The 20,008-nt window shown below is 36.1% G+C and overlaps 3 protein-coding genes and 1 non-coding gene across 4 annotated transcripts; 1 reads left to right on the top strand and 3 right to left on the bottom strand.

Annotated features, from left to right (window-relative positions):
• Positions 1-881: 881 nt before the first annotated feature.
• On the bottom strand, positions 882-2,003 carry LOC127078686 (uncharacterized). Its single transcript, XM_051019120.1, has one exon. The coding sequence runs from the start codon at positions 2,001-2,003 to the stop codon at positions 882-884; it is 1,122 nt and encodes a 373-aa protein (XP_050875077.1).
• A 607-nt stretch (positions 2,004-2,610) lies between these two features.
• Positions 2,611-3,045, bottom strand: LOC127078685 (uncharacterized mitochondrial protein AtMg00810-like). Its single transcript, XM_051019119.1, has one exon. It carries the CDS (start codon positions 3,043-3,045, stop codon positions 2,611-2,613), a length of 435 nt encoding a protein of 144 aa, XP_050875076.1.
• Positions 3,046-7,348: 4,303 nt separating this feature from the next.
• Positions 7,349-9,871, top strand: LOC127083944 (provicilin-like). Its single transcript, XM_051024311.1, has 6 exons — positions 7,349-7,705; positions 7,850-8,025; positions 8,187-8,267; positions 8,359-8,682; positions 9,083-9,395; positions 9,537-9,871. The coding sequence occupies exons 1-6, from the start codon at positions 7,402-7,404 to the stop codon at positions 9,728-9,730; spliced, it is 1,392 nt and encodes a 463-aa protein (XP_050880268.1). The 5' UTR covers positions 7,349-7,401; the 3' UTR covers positions 9,731-9,871.
• A 3,313-nt stretch (positions 9,872-13,184) lies between these two features.
• LOC127088448 (small nucleolar RNA R71) lies at positions 13,185-13,291 on the bottom strand. The gene has a single exon (XR_007790283.1). It is a non-coding gene; the product is annotated as a small nucleolar RNA R71 (small nucleolar RNA).
• Positions 13,292-20,008: the final 6,717 nt, after the last annotated feature.

Here is a 20,008-nt window from a genome sequence, read left to right as displayed (position 1 = left end):
GATTCATCTGTAGAGGTAGAACCAACAGGAGCATCCTCTTCTTCCCCATCTCCTTCTTCAGTATCACCAGCCAGATTCTCATCAGGACTCTCTTCAGCCAAAGATTTGATCAATTTTTCAAGCATGGTCTTCCTTTCGGTGCAGGTCTTGATAGTATCATCCAAGGCTTTGCAAGTGTCCTTTCATTCAGCAATCAAACCATCATTGGAGGTTGAATTGGAAGACTCTTTGTCATATGTCAAGACAATATATGGGACATGAGTCCCTGCAAACAACCTGTAGTGAAGAGAAATAGGATATTCCTTATTGCTAGCAGCACCAACACTATTCAGGATACTTGGGTGTTGACTGAGAATGATTCCACATATAAGTGAAGAAAATGTAATGGGCATCTTCACTACACAAGAACCAGCATGCTTCAATGTTTGTTCAAAAACATAATTTCCAAACTCAAAGTTGGTCTTGGTACCAACTACATAGATGAACTTCCCCAATCCAGTGGGCAATGGTTGATGTATGGTTTATGGGAACCCAGTTAGTAGCACCAATCCTGTGAAGGTTGCATACTTTACACTAAACTTTCTAGTTGTCAGCTTTCCTTTTCTAGGTCATTTTACAACCTGTTTTGCAGTAATTTCTTTGCAAACCTGGTTGTCAGTCACCTATATCTCAGGTTGTTCATCTTCACATCTGTTTGTATACCTATTAATCATATTAGGAGAAAATTCCACATATTTTCCTCTCACAAAAACTTTTCTAAATTCCTTGCTTTTATTGTCATCACAATCAGTATGGAGGTTAACAATAAATTCATTCACCAGCACCTCATAGCATTTTCCAAAACCTGTAACACTTTTCACCAAACTTGCATGTTGAATGAGCTACATAACTTCCTTGCACTTAAGTGCATCTTGTCCAAGTTCCCTTTCTAGAGCTAGCCTTCTCTGGCATTTCTCCACATTATCAATAGAGTGGAATGAGATATTATCTAAAGGCACCTTAAGAACATTCACATGTATCTTTCTCACCGCTACTTTCTTCTGTGGGATGATGTCCTGGACATCATGTTCAACATCATAATTAGATTCACTATAAGATATCTCCTTCCTCTTCTTAGTAGGAGCCCCAACTTTGCTCCATATTTTGGTGGGACCAACAACATCTTTCTTCTTGGCAATCTTAGAGGGCATTCCTTCATTCATCACAGCCTTGATTCTTCTATTCTTCATCCTCTTGGCAATATCAGGGGATAGATTCTTAGCAATGGTTTCTTCATCCGAGTTCAACTCATCAATATTCACAATGATAATATATTTTTCTTTCCTTCTACTAGGGTTTTCCTCCTCACCCGACACATCCTGCTTCTCCTCAACAGTCATAGACACAAGGTTATCAGGAGACACATCTTTATCATACTCAGTTGAGATGGAGTCATTATCACAACCACCAATAGGGTTTTCAGGGATGGTTTCAGCTGGATGCTCAGCTTGGTGCAAAGATGTTGTAACATCAGGCGTATCACCAGACCTAGTTTCCTTCAGAACAGTAGCCACTAACCTGCGGATACTTTTATCAATGGAAACTTTTTTGGCCTCATTCACATTAGGGTTTACCTTTTCCGATACAAATGAAGCAGAGGGTTCCACTCTACTAAGATGTTTTGACCCAATAGCCTCTTTAGTAGAAGTATTGACATTAGATTCAACATTAGCATATTGAAAGGGTTCAACATAAAGACTTATCATAGAATGAGCTTTCTTGACAACAATACATTGTTTGGGAGACTTACTCACAGCAGTTGCCTTAGCTTTCTTTGCAGATGAAGTTCTTACCTTCTTGTGAATAGGGACAGGGCATGGAAGCATTGACAAAGGAACTACATTAAGGACCACCTCGGAGGGGGCCACCATTGTAATAGAGGAAGTAACCCTAGCTTTCATGGGGGATGAAGTTGAGTCGTCCTTTGAGACGACGATGGGTGTTAAAGCAGATTGTTTCGACATCTTTAAAATCGCTTGGAAGAGGATTTTTAGATGGAAATAGGTAAGCACAAAGAAGAGGAAATTTTTGAGAATAGTGTCAACTAAAACGACGAAGTAGATGGAAATAAGGAGATAGAAGGTTTGAAAACAAATGAGGAAAGTTTGAAATGATTTCCTTTAAGTAACATGCACCAATGCATGGAGGGAAGAGAAAAAATTTATTACACGCTTATATAACAATAATTGCTATAATTCCTCAAAAATGAGAATTCCAAGTTTACCCCTTAGTTTTTCAAATTGATTCGCGTCCAAAGTCTTAGTGAAAATACCATCCAGTTGCTTCTCATTGGCCACATGCTCAAGGGTAACAACCTTATCTTCAACAAGATCCCTGATAAAATGATGACGAATGTAATATGCTTTGTCCTGCTGTGTTAAATATGATTTTTGGAGATATTGATAACACTCATGTTGTTACAATATAATGTCATGACATCTTGTTTGACATTATATTCTTTTAACATATGCTTCATCCAAATCAACTAAGAACAACTGCTTCCTGCTGCAATATACTCAGCCTCACCAGTGGATATGGACACACAATTTTGCTTCTTGCTGAACCAAGATATCAGATTGTTCCTAAGAAGAACCAACCTTCTAGAGTGCTTTTCCTATCGTCAACATTACATGCCCAATGTGCATTGCAATACCCTACAAGTATGGAGTTATATACATGAGAGTATAACATGCCATAGTCACTTGTACCGTTGATATACTTCATAATCCTCTTCACTTGATTGATGTGACTCATTTTAGGCTCAGCTTGATATCTTGCACAAACACCTACAACAAATGTGATGTCAGGTCTGCTAGCTGTAAAGTATAATAGGCTACCAATCATGCTCTTGTACAGACTTTGATCCACATTAACACCTTTTTCATCTTTAGATAACTTCAAATTTGTAGGTGCATATGTCCTCTTGTGACTAGCATTCTCCATACCAAACTTCTTCATTATATTCTTGACATATTTACTTTGAGAGATGAAGATAGAATCATCCATCTACTTCACTTGAAGACCAAGAAAATAGGTTAAATCACCAACAAGACTCATCTCAAATTCAGATTGCATCTCTTGACAAAATGTTGAACCATATCACTTGACATTCCACCAAACACAATGTCATCCACATATATATGAGCAATCATGAGTTTACCATCCTTATTCTTAACAAACAGGGTCTTGTTTATTCCTTATTTCCCGTAGCCATTATTAATAAGAAACTATGTCAGCTTTTCATACCAAACCCTATGAGCTTACTTCCAATTTGAGTATTCATATGTCTGGCATAATTTTGAGACAGATGATTAGACATCATATGCTCAAGCTTCCTTTTTGGAGGAAAATAGTTTGTCACAGGGGTTTCTCCTTGTTTGTTTAAAGGTTGATGATTAAAGCCTATCCCTTTCAAGTCTCCAACCACTTTCCCAACTTGAAGAACTTCATCTAACACATCAGAACCATTGTTCAACATTCTTACATACTTTGTCATGTTCTCAAGTTTAGAAGTCAACATGGTCACCGCATCTTGAAGACTAGAGATAGTAGACAAATATTTTTCTTTTTCAGCCTGCAATTGGGATATAATTTTCTTTTATTTTTCTCCTAACTGACAAACTTCTTCACTTCTGATGCACAGTTCTTTGTAAGAGGCACCCGGTTCATCATAAGACACTTCTTCATCACAGGAATCTTCATCAGAATCATATCTTCTAGTTAAAGTAGTTACATGTTTAGCAGATTCATCCTCAAGTTCACTTTTAGGGTTATCATCATCAGACCAAGAGACAGACAAACCCTTTTTTTGTTTCTTGAGATATGCAGGGCATTCTTCTCCAATGTGTCCAAATATTTCACACCCATGTCACTGAATGCCTTTACCTTGATTGGATTTCTCTTCTTTTCTTGTTCTTCTCTGAAAGTCATTGTTTTTGCTGATGTCAAATGAGTTTGTCTTGACATTTGATATTGACTTCCTGTCCATTCTCTTCAGCACCTTGTTGAATTGTATCCCAAGCAGTACAATAACATTAGAAATTCCTTCATCAGTATCCAAGTCACATTGGTCCTCTTCATCTTCAGTGTTGGATACAAAATTTATGCTTTTATTCTTCTTTTCAAATTTGTCACTAATACCCAATTCAAAAGTTTGAAGTGACCCAACAAGTTCATTTACTCTCATGTTCCCGATGTCTTGGGCTTCTTCAATGACTGTGACCTTCATGTTAAATTTCTTAGCTAGGGACCTGATAATTTTTCTAACTAGATTTTCTTCTGACATCTTATCTCTCAAGGCACTAGATGAATTTGCTATTTCAAGAACATTCTATGAAAATCATGAAGAGTCTCATCATCTTTCATCTTTAGATTCTCAAATCTGGTAGTGAGAAGCTGAAGTCTAGACATCTTCACTTTAGATGTGCCTTTATGAGTGGTTCTGAGAATTTTCCATGCGTCTTTCTCCACAATACATGTGTTTATTAACTTGGATATGTTTTAGTCAACTCCATTGAATAGAGCATGCAAAGGTTTGGAGTTTCCAAGAGCCAATTCATCTTCTTCTTTAGACCAGTCCTCTTCAGGCTTCAAGTCAGTAGTAGCCTTCCCATCTTTGTCCTTCATAACAGGATGCTCCCAGCCCTTGATAACATATTTCCACGTCTTGCTATCCATAGATTTTAGGAATGCCACCATACGTGCCTTCCATTAGTCATAGTTGGTGCCATCTAAGATTGGTAGTTTGTTAACAAATCCTCATTCCTTGTCCATGGTACCTGAAAGTATGTTCCTTGGATCTCACCTAGAAATAGAGTAGGATGTCTACTCTAATACCAATTGAAATTTGGGTATTCATATATCAGATGTCGTATGCAACGTCACGACACTAATATAAGGACTTCACACAACAATAATAATAAGGATGTTAAAATGCACTATTTGAAATTTAATAACACAAATGATTATTAACCTAGTTAGGTGCCACATCACCTACATATGGGGGGGGGGGCATCCAAGCCAGGAAGGAAATCCACTATAATAGTATTAGTTTGAAGATCTCAGTAAACTCCCTCCTATTTACAATCTTCACGCTTAATCACTACAGTTCTATTTCTATCTGAGACCCTCCTAGATATGAGACCCATATCACTTCCCTTCTATCACACATAGTGCTAATGACTTTAATGAAATAATGGAAGACACTCTTCCAAAATATATAATCCACTCTTGCTTAAAAGCTTATGAGTGATTGACAATTACAACACAAAGACACAGTCCAACTCTAATATCACGAGATATAAGAGTGGCTCACAAATAACAAAGAACAATAAAACCCTAATTATACAATCCTCAAGCGTAGCTCTCTCTTCTATAAATTAAGTTAGAAACGTTCTCTTTAAATAACCTTTGGTAAGTCTGGGCTTAGGCTTAAAACCGCAACAAATCCAATATGGACCGTCTCACAAAGTCTGTATAATCTTTTACATAAAATCAGGAACAAGATCACTTATTTTCTAAAATGTCTCAACGTCCCTTTTTATGAAATAAGTGCACAGTTGGAAACGAAACAAGAGTTCCTCAAATAAACCTTCTTGGATAGTCAGATATGATAGTTAAATATCCAAAGAACCTTCAGAGATCTCATAATAAAGTAAGTCTTCCAAGAAGTAAAACAAAACATGAAAAGATGTATAATTAAAATGTCAACACATATTGCTCAACATCTTGTTGTGATACATTTTTTAACAAAATTGTTGTCAATCCTAAAAACACAGACCTAACAATAACTTCATATCTGCAACTTCTCATAACAAGCCTTAGGCAAAGAAAGTTTGAAACCCGGTCATCCCTCCTTCAAATTCAGCTTTGATGTGGAGACTGTTTCATAACAAACTTCCAACCGATGACAAATTGATGTGTAGAGGTTGCTATGTTACTTCCATGTGCAGTCTCTTCCTTAGAAGCTCTGAAACTTCCTATCATCTTTTTCTGCACTGTCCTTTTACCACTCAACTTTGGAAGTGACTCCAAAATATGGTAAACCACAACATTGACCTATCTTCTATTCTTTCCATTTTTTAGTTGTCTAACAAGGGTTGGAGTGCTCAAGTCTCCCTGGTTATCTCCTTTGTCATTGTCTAACAAAGGCCAAACTCTGCATTTTAGCTCGTTAGTAGCTCAGATCATTGCTTCAGCTTCTTTTATCTGGCTCTATGTCTAATCTCACAATTGGACTTTCGATCCTGGACTTCATGGTGTTGAAAAACTTCAATGTTATCTCTCACCCTCCTAAGGCCATCATCGTCAAAGAAGTTTGGCACTGTCCGATCTTAAACTGGATTAAATGCAACACAGATGGAGCTTCAAATTCTCAAGGTTTATCTTCTTGCGGGGACATTTTCAGAATCACTAATGGAAATTGTATTGACTGTTATGCGGTTTACCTTGGTCATCATGATGCTTTATTCGCCTCCTCTTTTGATTAGGCCTGAGCTTGTAAGGAACAAATTGGGGTTTTCCTGATATAAAACCCGTTAACTTTTTTATCTATCAAGAGTGAGATCTAGCCCCTCTTGTTTTCTTGTATCACTTTTTCTTTTCTTTTTTATATATACAAAAATTAATAATGAAACAATCAACAAAGTTATAGTATTATTAAATTAATATTGAAAAAATCCATAAATCTTTTAAGTAATTTTTAAATGTGTTGTAAAGATATTTTTTTTGTTATATAAAACGTATTGATTAAATTAGTTTCTAACTGTTATTATTATATTAATTCAAAAAATGTTATAGTATTATTAAATTAATTTTATGTATTATGAAAAAATCCAAAAAGCTTTAATTAAATTTCACTTGTTTGTAAATATATTTATTTATTTTTGTGTATATAATATTTATCACTTAAATTAATTTCTTAATGTTACTATTAAATTAAATTAATTCAACCATGTTTCGGTAGTAATGCATTTAGTAGTGAATTTTTTCAAGTCTTTATTCTCATAATAGAAGAAGTTCAGGTGAGAGACAATTTGTGGGACCCAACATTTATTAACGTTCTCTAGTCACTTCAGTAATTCATAACACCAAAATCTAGCCATTGTTAACATTCTTCTTTTCCTGAAGAATGTCCAGATTCATCAAATTCAAACAAAACTTCACCACCCATGTTATGTTCTTTTCGCTTTGCCACCTCAATTTTGTACATTTCAACACACGTCCATATGCATGGCACAACATGGCCAAATGTTGGTGCATGTTAATTATATAGCTTTCTGTTTTATACCTATAAATATCATTTGATCTCGGTGTATTTTATTCATCCAAAGTGAGTAAAGCGAGACATTAAATCAAATTAACATGGCTGCTACAACAATGAAAGCTTCATTTCCACTTTTGATGGTGCTGGGAATTGCTTTCCTAGCTTCAGTATGTGTTTCTTCTAGATCCGATCAAGATAACCCATTTATCTTTGAGTCTAAAAGGTTCCAAACTCTTTTCGAGAATGAAAACGGTCACATTCGTCTTCTCCAAAAGTTTGATCAGCGTTCTAAAATATTTGAGAATCTTCAAAATTACCGTCTTTTGGAATATAAGTCAAAACCTCACACCATATTTCTTCCACAACAAACGGATGCAGATTTCATTCTTGTTGTCCTTAGCGGTAATTTATTATTTATCAAGTTATATATTATAAATTAATCCTAAATCGATTATTTAAAAAAATGATATTTTTTATTTTGCATTTTTGTTTTGTAAGGATAAATTCAGGTTAATTTTAAAATCTAATATTAGCTGCAATTTGCAGGAAAAGCTATACTCACAGTGTTGAAACCCAACGACAGAGACTCTTTTAATCTTGAGCGTGGAGATACCATAAAACTTCCTGCGGGCACTATTGCTTATTTGGTTAATCGAGATGATGAAGACGAACTTAGAGTATTGGATCTTGCGATCCCCGTAAATAGACCCGGTCAAATTCAGGTAATATAACAAATGCTTACCTTTTCTTAGTATGCAACTTCATAAAATAATTTTAGAGGTCTTTTCCATAACATTATAACAACAATTGTGACCGTTTATAATCATAATTTACGACAAAAAATTTCTATTGATATTATAATTATTTTTTGTCATTTCAACAGTCTTTCTTATTGTCTGGAAATCAGAACCAACAATCTATCTTATCTGGATTCAGCAAGAACATTCTAGAAGCTTCCTTCAATGTAAGTATAAAGCACATTCTTTCTTCATTTTTTATGTATTAGTTTGGTTTACTCTGTATAAATATTCCTTTTGTCATTGTAAAATATACAGACGGATTATGAAGAGATAGAGAAGATTCTCTTAGAAGAGCATGAGAAAGAGACACATCACAGAAGAGGCCTTAGGGATAAGAGACAACAGAGCCAAGAAAAGAATGTAATAGTCAAAGTATCAAAGAAACAAATTGAAGAATTAAGTAAAAACGCAAAGTCTAGCTCCAAAAAAAGTGTATCTTCTCGATCAGAACCATTCAACTTGAGAAGTAGTGATCCTATCTATTCCAACAAATATGGTAAATTCTTTGAGATCACTCCAAAGAAAAATCCACAACTTCAAGACTTGGATATATTTGTCAATTATGTGGAAATTAAAGAGGTACATCAAAATTATTTTATAACATAGACAACTAAACTACACAACAAGTTCTATACAAAATTATTCTTAACTAAAATTACACTAGATCAAATTACAATTAATCTAAAGGATTTGAATTTTGTTCATTGAAGTTATAATGTCAAATTTTATCGGCTAAATAGCATGCCTTAAATATAGAACATATAGATAAAAACAACATCTCCCACACACACGCGCGCGCGCACACACACACACACACATATATATATATATATATATATATATATATATATATATATATATATATATATATATATATATATATATATATATATATATATATATATATATATATATATATATATATATATATATACATATTTATTTATTTAGTTAGTTATTCTTTCAAATTTTATCTTAGGGGTCTCTATTGTTGCCACACTATAATTCAAGGGCCATAGTGATAGTAACAGTTAATGAAGGAAAAGGGGACTTTGAACTTGTGGGTCAAAGAAATGAGAATCAACAAGGCTTGAGAGAAGAAGATGACGAGGAAGAGGAGCAAAGAGAAGAAGAGACAAAGAAGCAAGTGCAAAGTTACAAAGCTAAGTTGACTCCAGGTGATGTTTTTGTAATTCCCGCAGGTCATCCTGTTGCCGTAAGAGCTTCATCAAATCTCAATTTGCTTGGATTTGGTATCAATGCTGAAAACAACCAGAGAAACTTCCTTGCAGGTATAATATATTCTAACCTCTAGGCTCTATCTCTATACTTAAATTTCAAGTTTGAATTTCTTAAGTCTTATTCTATTATTTAAATAAAGGAGAAAAAAATAATTAAGATATGTTTATTTTTGGATGATTGAAAATTTGAAGGTGAGGAGGACAATGTGATAAGTCAGATACAGAAACCAGTGAAAGATCTTACATTCCCTGGATCAGCTCAAGAGGTTGACAGGCTACTAGAGAATCAAAAACAATCTTATTTTGCAAATGCTCAACCTCAACAAAGAGAGACAAGAAGCCAAGAAATAAAGGAACATCTGTATTCAATTTTGGGGGCCTTTTAATGAGTGATCAAATGTTTTGCATGTATGCTATAAAGAACTATAGCTCATAATGAGCAAGGAATAAAACATCGTTCTCTTATAACTATAATTATAACTCCACCTTTCTACTATGAATAAATAAATCAAGAATGTTTATGTGCTCCTACTATGTTTTTTTTAATAATACTCTTTTAAACTACTATGAGTATGTTAAAAAATTTCCTAAAAAATGAGAATGAATCATTTAATCAACCATAAATAGTTGATTATGTCCTTAAACTATATTTTTTGTTGTAATTTAGATATTGTCATACCCCATAATTTGCCCTCCATTTTTTTATATATTTTGTCTGAGTTATTATTCATTTCATCTGCATCCTCCTAAGCATCTAGGTCATTCTTTCATTTCATAAATATCATTAATTCAAAGGTTCTATGACACAAAGATTGGTTTCTTGATAATTTATTGGGCAAGTCTCATGGCCTATCGTTTCTTGGTACTTTTGCAAATCAAGTCTATTGGTTCACTATGCTACAACTTGTTCATTTGGGTACCACAAGCTTTGGGTTTATCTGAGAGAAACCCTAATTTTAGTTTTTGCTATTTTGATTATAGGATTGCATCAGTCAAATGCTTGGGTTTGAAGTCACTTTTTAGGTTCGTTTTTTTATGATCATGGTCATATGAATTCATTCTTAGTGATTACCATGAACTTCTATTGGATTCATGACATGACATGTTTAGTCAAGGGTACCTCAAATACAAGGTAGGATCCAAGTTTCATTCAAAGCTCAAGATTCATTCAAGATCCAAGTTCATTTTCAAATGCAAATATTTGAAGGAAAATAGTGTTAACTTGAAACACAAGTCACATACATTCATCCAAAAAGTTGTTTTTCATTGTTAAAAATTCATTTACACTACGAAAGAAACTAAATACATGCTTTTGACCTATAGTTGACTTTGGTCAATTGTTGACTTTTTGGTCAACCATTTTACCAAAGTCATCTAACATAATCCTAATCCTAGGAACCCTAATTCTATAAGATATCACAAGGTTCTAAATGTCTTCATGATTCTTGATGCACTCTAATCTCTTCACCACATGATGTTGATAACATGAAATAATATCACATTTTTTGACTCGATTTAATTAAATTATATTATTATTTGTTTCGATTTATTTCATTTTATTCGATATTACTTGGTATTTTTCCCTTTATTTGTCTCAGGTAATTTATTTGAAGCAGAAGTGAAAAAGGAAGAAAAGGGGTGCAAAAAAGATAATGAAAAGCAAAATCCACAAAAGCCCAGCCCACAATCACAAGCCAGGGGCGCGGAAGTGTGACGAGCGCCACACAAGCTGTGACGAGCGTCACGCCTTACTACCTTGTGTTACGAGCGTAACACGTGGTGTGACGCCCGTCACACCCCTCTCCTATATTTTAGGCTCCAGAAGCGCAACAGAGGCACGTTGAAGCCTATTGTTACGCTTGACCCTTGGAACGTGAAGACCATATTACGGAAAGGACTTTTGGAAACCGTTACAAAGCATACTAATAGAAATAGTTGCTTTTAGCCAACCCTGAAGCTCTCCGTCTTTTTCCGCCGTGCAAGCATATTTTACAGCATTGTTTCTTTTCTGCAGCTTCCTACTTTTATTTACAATTTTTATTTCTTTTTCCAGTCAATCTCTTAAGCACTAAATTAATTTTTCACACAATAGTTTCTACACCGGAGACTATTGTGTATCTTTTACTGGATCTAACCTTACGTTAGATCATAGTATTTTATTCCTTCGCCTTTATTTTACTGTCTGATTGAAGAATTCAAGAACAAATCCAACCGGTCTGTGGTGGAGTGTTCAAGACTGCTATTAAATACTCAGGTTCTTTAATTATTGTTTGAATTTATATATGCCCTGCTTTATTGTTTATTTACATTATTTGCCTGAGATGTTTCTATTTACGCATGATGATTGTTTAGATCTGTTTAGCATGTCTGGCTAATTTATTTAGGTATCGGTATGTAAAGTAAGCGGAATGAAGGAATCAAAACTAAGTTGGCTTAATTACGTTTAAAAATTAAAGTCACTCTTTTTATGGCCTCAATTTACAGCATTAACCCCAAAGTTTTTGTACGAGAGTAAAAGACATAAAGAAGTTAAAATCAATAGAACGAGAGTTTGAGTTTTTAACTGGACAGTAAAAATTGGACATTAATTCTAAATCAGGGCGAAAGCAATTTTTTGAATTAATTAAATTCTAATCTTTTTCAAAAAGTATTTTTAAAGGTTAAATGTGAGGACGAGAGTTAAGCATTTAAGTTTAATTATATAATCTAAGTCAACAGAGCGAGAGTTTGAGATAAGGATGTTTAAACGATTAGTGTTTTCTTAAAAAGAGTTTCTATAGATTCTATTGTTTTCAAAAAGTGATTTTGGACTTAACTAATAAGTGACAGCTACGTTAATATAAAGTCATAGTCTATTCAACAGAGCGAGAGTTTGAGAAAAGGCTTTTAATCAATAGTGTCTACTGAAAAGATTTATTTTAAAGCCAAGAAACCAACGAAGATTTGATTCCCTAATTACGACGAACTACATACCGATATCCGTTTCATTGATATTTAATTTAGATCTAGTTTTAGTTTTAACTTTTCCCCCGAACAATCAAAGTATCATCCGCCTTAGCTTTACGAAGTAACCTTAGAAAACGGTATATCGATTCATAAGTCCCTGTGGGATCGATATCTTTTAAAATTACGCGATAGAACTGTGCACTTGCAGTTTGTACCCCAATTCGATTCATAAAGTCGCGATCAAGTTTTTGGCGCCGTTGCCGGGGATTTTATTTAGTCGATATCGTAACTCTTCTGTTACGCTGTAGAGACTAAGGCAATTTCTATTTTCTTCTTCTTTCGTTGATTTGAATGCCACACACTCGCTCACAAGGCGAGCCGTTTTACTTACGAATCAACGACATCGAACTATATCTCTGAGTCTTACGACGAATTCGGGAATATCGTGCTGCAAACAATCTCCCTCCAATCGAAGTGCCCGATCTCAAAAATCTTCTTCCTTCACCAATACCCGAGATGGCAGAACCAGCTCGTGCTCTTCGAGATTACGCCGCTCCATCGCAAGATGAGCCGCATTTGAGTATTGCTCCACCAGCAATCGAAGCAAACAACTTCGAACTTAAACCTTCTCTATTGCAGGCAGTGCAACAGAATCAATTCTCTGGAAATCCTATCGAGGATCCAAACCTTCATTTATCCGTATTTGTCCAATACGCTGATACTGTTAAAGCTAATGGTGTCACTTCAAAGGCAATTCGACTTCGTCTTTTTCCTTTCTCGTTAAGAGATAAAGCTAGAAGATGGCTTCAGTCTCTTCCTTCCAACTCAGTCACCACATGGAACGAGTTGAAGAAAGTATTTCTTGCCCGATATTTTCCTCCAAGCAAAACAGCTATGTTGAGAGCCCAGATAAATGGATTTAAACAGAAAGATAACGAGTCTCTTTTCGAAGCATGGGAAAGATACAAAGACATGATGAGACTTTGTCCACACCATGGTTTAGAGGACTGGTTAGTGATTCATACCTTCTATAATGGTCTCTTGTACAACACAAGGTTAACAATAGACGCCGCAGCAGGTGGTGCACTTATGGATAAATCTTATGCCGATGCTTACCAACTTATCGAAAGCATGGCCCAAAACCATTATCAGTGGGGAAGCGACCGAGCAATAGTAGAGAAACCTCAAACGAAAAGTGGCATGTACGAGATAAGTAGCCTTGATCATGTTAATGCAAAAGTGGAAGCCCTGGCCCAGAAAATTGAAAGTTTGAATGTATCACCTCCAACCACCGTGGTTACCGCAACTCAGAATTGCGAAGTCTGTGGAATCCAAGGTCACACTCCTGCTGATTGTCAACTCCTAACCGGAATCCAAGCAGAGCAAGTGAATTATGCTCAAGGAAATCCCTACTCGCATACCTATAACTCAAACTGGAAGAATCATCCTAATTTTTCATATAAGAGTAATAATGCTTGATACGCACTAGGACAAGCTCCAAATCAAGCCCCAGCTATACCTCCTGGATATCAAAAGCCGACTCCATCTACACCTAACAATAATGTTCCTAGGAAATCCAACTTGGAAATAATGATGGAGAACTTCATAGCTTCTCAACAGCAAACCAATAAAGATTTCTTAAACCAGAATATACATACTAGCGAACAAATCAAACAACTAGCAAGTAAAGTAGATGCCTTGGCTACCCATAACAAAATGCTGGAAACACAAATATCACAAGTAGCTCAACAACAAGCGCCTACTGCTGCCCCAACTGGTGCATTTCCTGGACAACCCCAACCTAACCCGAAAAGCCACACTCATGCAATCATACTAAGAAGTGGAACGGAAGTGGAAGGACCAGTAGATCCAAGAAATGAAAACCAAAACTCTAAGAAGTCAATTGAGGAAGAAAATAAACCTAAGGAAAAGGAAGAGAGTAATAAGGAAACCGTAGAAAAGAAAGAACCTTATGTACCTCCACCACCTTATAAACCACCTATCCCTTACCCTCAAAGGCTTATTAAAACCAAAGATGCGAGCCAATTTAAAAAATTTGTTGACCTACTGAAACAATTAAACGTCACAATTCCTTTTACAAAAGCTATTACACAGATGCCCTCATATGCTAAATTCTTAAAAGAAATTCTTTCTAATAAAAGGAAACTTGAAGATAGCGAAACTGTTACACTCACTGCTGAATGTAGCGCTATAATCCAGAATATGCCTCTTAAACTTAAAGATCCAGGTAGTTTCTCTATACCCTGTCACATAGGAAAATTTGTCATAGATAAATCCTTATGCGATTTAGGAGCCGGTATTAGTGTTATGCCCTTATCCATATGCAAGAAACTTGAAATGGGAGAATTAAGACCAACTAAAATGTCTGTGCAACTAGCAGATCGTTCTGTTAGATATCCTGTAGGAATTCTTGAAAACGTTCCCGTACGCATAGGTCAATTCTACATCCCAACCAATTTTATAATTATGGACACTAGAGAAGATGAAGTTACACCCATTATATTGGGAAGACCATTCTTAGCAACTGCTGGTGCGATCATAGACGTAAAACGAGGACGACTCACTTTCGACGTAGGAGAAAAGAAAATTGAGTTCATTCTTTCCCAATTTTTGAAAGCACCTGCAATAGAAGATACATGTTACTTCATGGATATCATCGATGAATGCATAAAAGAAACAGAGTTAGAAAAGGACAAATCGTCTGACTATCTTGTAGAAGACAGACTCAACCAATGTTTAGCAATAACACCGGATCCTATGCAATGCCTTAAGAAACCAACCCTAGACCTGAAAACACTTCCCAAAAATCTGAGATATGAATTCCTAGACTTAGAACTTGAACGACCAGTGATAGTTAATGCAAACCTAGGAAAACTCGAAACCGAAAAACTCCTGCATATCTTAAGAAAATATCCAACCGCACTAGGATACAACATCACCGACCTTAAAGGAATAAGTCCTTCTATTCGTATGCACCGCATCATGCTAGAAGAAGACTGTAAAACTTCTAGGGAACATCAGAGAAGACTGAACCCGATCCTGAGTGAGGTAGTGAAGAAGGAAGTAACCAAGTTATTAGAGGCAGGTATCATATATCCTATATCTGATAGCAAATGGGTTAGTCCTGTACACGTAGTACCAAAGAAAGGAGGTATAACAGTTATTGAAAATGAAAAAGGAGAATCTATAACCAAACGAATCGAATCGGGATGGAGAATGTGCATTGACTATAGGAAACTAAACAAAGCAACCCGAAAAGATCATTTCCCTTTACCATTCATTGACCAGATGTTAGAACGATTAGCAAAACATTCTCATTTCTGCTATCTAGACGGTTATTCAGGCTTCTTTCAAATACCAATTCATCCTGATGACTAAGAAAATACAACATTCACGTGTCCTTTTGGCACTTTCGCTTATAGACGAATGTCGTTTGGCTTATGCAATGCTCCTGCAACCTTCCAAAGGTGCATGATGGCAATATTCGCCGATTTTCTCGAAAATATCATGGAAGTATTTATGGATGACTTTTCCGTATGCGGGCAAAGCTTTGAAGAATGTCTTGAAAACCTAGAAAGAGTTCTAGAACGATGTGTAAAAGTAAACCTAGTACTTAATTGGGAAAAATGTCACTTTATGGTACAAGAAGGAATTGTTTTAGGACATATCATCTCAAATAGAGGAATTGAAGTAGACAAAGCCAAAATAGAGGTAATCGAAAACCTTTAACCTCCGAAAACTGTAAGAGAAGTACGAAGCTTCTTAGGACATGCCGGTTTTTACCGACGATTCATTAAAGACTTCTCTAAAATAACTAAACCTTTGACCGGACTATTGATGAAAGATGCTGAATTCATCTTCGACAACAAATGTTTAGAAGCATTCCAGACGCTTAAATAAGCATTGATCTCCGCGCCCATAATGCAGACACCAGATTGGAATGAACCATTCGAAATAATGTGTGATGCCAGTGATTACGCCGTGGGCGCTGTTTTAGGACAACGAAAGGATAAAAAGCTTCACGTCATATATTACACAAGTAGAACTCTAGATGAAGCACAAATGAATTACGCCACAACCGAGAAAGAACTATTAGCAGTAGTGTTTGCATTAGATAAATTTCGTTCTTACTTGGTCGGAGCCAAAATAATCATTTACACCGACCACGCTGCTATCAAGTACCTCTTAACAAAAAAGGATGCTAAACCTAGACTCCTAAGGTGGATCCTGTTGCTACAAGAGTTCGATTTGGAAATCAAAGATAAAAAAGGAACTGAAAACGTAGTAGCAGATCACCTCTCTAGACTTGAAAACCTGGACCAGAAACAACATCGATCAACGATGATTTCTCGTACGATAAACTTATAACTACTTTGGAAGAAAATAAGGCTGATAAACAGGTAGAAACCACCTTAGCTATATGTGTTATACCCTGGTACGTTGACTTCGTCAATTATTTAGTTGCCGGAATAATTCCACCTAATTTATCCTACCAACAAAAGAAACGATTCTTCTATGACATAAAACACTATTACTGGGATGACCCTTTACTTTCCAAAAGAGGCCCCGATGGTATTTTCCGTCGCTGTATACCTGAAGAAGAGGTAGAAAATATAATCCAACAATGTCACTCCGCTCCTTACGGTGGACATGCAAGTACATCCAAAACCTGTTCCAAAATCCTACAAGCTGGTTTTTATTGGCCAAATATATGGAAGGATGTGCATGCGGCTATCAAGAAATGTGATAGATGTCAACACACAGGAAACATATCTAGACGTGACGAGATGCCAGAAAAGGGCATTTTGGAAGTAGAGATTTTCGATGTGTGGGGAATAGACTTCATGGGACCTTTTCCGTCTTCTTTCGGTAACAAGTACATACTCGTAGCGGTTGACTATGTATCAAAATGGATTGAAGCTATAGCTTCTCCAACAAACGACACACGAGTAGTAACTAGACTCTTTAAGAATATAATATTTCCAAGATATGGTGTCCCGAGAATAGTAGTCAGTGATGGTGGATCGCATTTCATATCCAAGGTACTCGAAAAACTACTGTTTAAGTATGGCGTAAGGCATAGAGTAGCGACACCTTACCACCCTCAAACCAGTGGGCAAGTGGAAGTGTCTAACAGAGAAATCAAACAAATATTGGAAAAAACAGTCACCACTTCAAGGAAGGACTGGTCATTGAAATTCCCAGAAGCTTTATGGGCGTATCGAACTGCTTACAAAACTCCCATAGGGACAACCCCATTTAAGCTTATTTATGGAAAATCTTGCCACCTCCCGGTAAAATTGGAACATAAGGCCTACTGGGCTATTAAAAATCTAAATCTAAACTATAAAGCCGCCGGTGAAAAGCTAATCCTTGATATAAACGAATTAGAGGAACTCAGACGAGACGCTTACGAGAATGCCAGAATCTACAAAGAAAGAACCAAACAATGGCATGACAAGCGCATATCAAGGAAAATCTTCGAACAAGGCGATACAGTCCTGTTATTCAACTCTAGGCTAAAGTTATTCCCGGGAAAACTACGATCTAGATGGTCAGGTCCTATTCAAATTACCAATGTTTTCCCCAGTGGAGCGGTGGAAATTAAAGGAAAATCCATTGAACCGTTTATCGTAAACGGGCAACGTCTAAAACATTATCATGATACAGAGAACATTGAAGATTCACAAGTCCTGCACCTAGACGTAGTGCCCCCAAATTTTATAGATTATATTTGATAGTTTATTGTCGAGCTTGCGACATTAAACAAAGCGCTTAGTGGGAGACAACCCACAAATATTTATATTTTCATTTCTTACTTAATTATTCTTTTAAATTTTATTTAGTATTCATTCTTAATCTATTTTAATTTTTCTTCTTCTATTCTTTCGGCATTTGGCCAAATCCTGACTAAAACTCTTGTTTTTCCTTTCTCTAGCTAACACTAACCTGATGGGACAAATTGATCGTATGGGTATCAAATTCAGAGGGAAAGCTCAGAAACAAAAGTTTGAGGAACTAGCAGAGAGAGAGATGCTACCTAGTTTGTACGCTGATGACTGGGCAATGACTGCCCTTGGACTAAGAGAGAGTGTCTTGTATTTGCTGAGTCAAATAAGGCGGGAAACCACTCCTATCCGTAGAAAATTCGTCACTTATCGGAGACTGACTCTAGAATTCCTTAGTTCTCTGATCTATCTACCCAGCCATGGAAAAGGAATAAGCAGAGGTTTCATTCAGTTCAGAATGTTCAACATGGAGTATCAATTTAATATTCAAGACTTTACCAACCTTTTAGGTTTCCCTACCTCCCTTGATACATTCACAGTGAGCCAAGAAGAACTCTTTGAATACAGAGAACTTGAACACTTTTGGGGAAGCTTGACTGGAAATGACGATCCCGAGGAACATGAGTTTCTTTCTGGAAACATACATAACCCGGCCTTTCGTTATTTCCATAAGATCCTGACCCACACCCTATTTGGGAAGAAGTCAAACAGTACCTTAGTTTCACGTGATGAACTCTTCATCATATTTTGTGCTTCCCAGAACCGTCCAGTAAACGGTGCCACTTTTATGTTGGCAGATTTTGACCGCCTTATCCAAGATGAACGAGCACCAATTCAAATAGGCGGATTGATAACCATGATTGGTAATGCTATCGGATTACGTTAACCTATGCTTGACTTAAGCCCTTTCTGTGGCATTGCGACTATGAGTATACCCTTCCTCTTCAACACTATGTTTATAGCAAACCTAGGATCTGAAGAGTTTGAGATTATAATTAACAACCAAGTTCTTTGCCTATTCACCTTGCCTAGCCCAAGGACTAGTGTTCATAACCGCAATAACTGGCTCTACAATCTGAACGCAACACCCTCTCCTGCTAGATCTACTGAATCCATCCAAGACTATGAGATTTGTGACGACCAGATCCCTTATGTTGAATTTGACCCTCAGACACCATCTGGTTATTATGATATTGATCCTCCTCCTCAACCTGTCCCGACCGAAGAATCGGCAATACCCGATCTTAGACATCATATGCCCGGAGCTAATTATAACACCACCATTCAGGCTTTGATGTCAGAACAGGACGCCCTCAGAGAAGAGTTAGCTAACATGGGACAAGAATTTCTGGGATACATGAACAGTATGACAAATCAGTTCCACGAGTTGCTAAACCGTGTTAACTCCTTTGCTCCTCCGGCCAGAGATCATGCAGATGGATAGAAGTTGTTTTTCTTAGTTACTTAGTTTTAGTTTACGTTATTCATTAATTTTGTTTCAAATTATTTTAGTATTTGTTTTTCTTTCGCATGTTTACTTTTGTCTTCCAATGTTACATTATGATTATTTTATGAAGCTATTGATTTATTTTACTTTATTATGACTTATGCAAATATCTATCAATAATGCTCTTTACTGTTGCCACCTACATGACTTATTAAAGATATATATATTATGAAAGTAGAATAGCATGCAAGGCAGTTTAAAAGTATCACAATAGCAAAATAAAATAAGCATATGCATAACAAAATAATAACAATAATATATAATGATAAAAACAAAGTACGTTACAAGAATGATTGTGTGACGAGCGTCACACAATCCATTACGGCCGTCACACCAAGTGCCTGTGACGCCCGTAACATCCCTTTCACGAGCGTGACGCCTTCTGACTATGTGAACGTTAC

This window comes from Lathyrus oleraceus, chromosome 5 (assembly GCF_024323335.1).
Source record: "Lathyrus oleraceus cultivar Zhongwan6 chromosome 5, CAAS_Psat_ZW6_1.0, whole genome shotgun sequence".
Taxonomy (NCBI): Eukaryota; Viridiplantae; Streptophyta; class Magnoliopsida; order Fabales; family Fabaceae; genus Lathyrus; species Lathyrus oleraceus.
This window is presented reverse-complemented; position numbering and strand designations above follow the sequence as displayed.

Coding starts and splice junctions, on each gene's coding strand:
- LOC127083944 (XM_051024311.1), top strand. CDS start 7,402: ATGGCTGCTACAACAATGAAAGCTTCATTTCCACTTTTGATGGTGCTG. Junction 8,026..8,186: donor ATAGACCCGGTCAAATTCAG/GTAATATAACAA, acceptor TCATTTCAACAG/TCTTTCTTATTGTCTGGAAA. Junction 9,396..9,536: donor CCAGAGAAACTTCCTTGCAG/GTATAATATATT, acceptor GAAAATTTGAAG/GTGAGGAGGACAATGTGATA.
- LOC127078686 (XM_051019120.1), bottom strand. CDS start 2,003: ATGTCGAAACAATCTGCTTTAACACCCATCGTCGTCTCAAAGGACGAC.
- LOC127078685 (XM_051019119.1), bottom strand. CDS start 3,045: ATGGATGATTCTATCTTCATCTCTCAAAGTAAATATGTCAAGAATATA.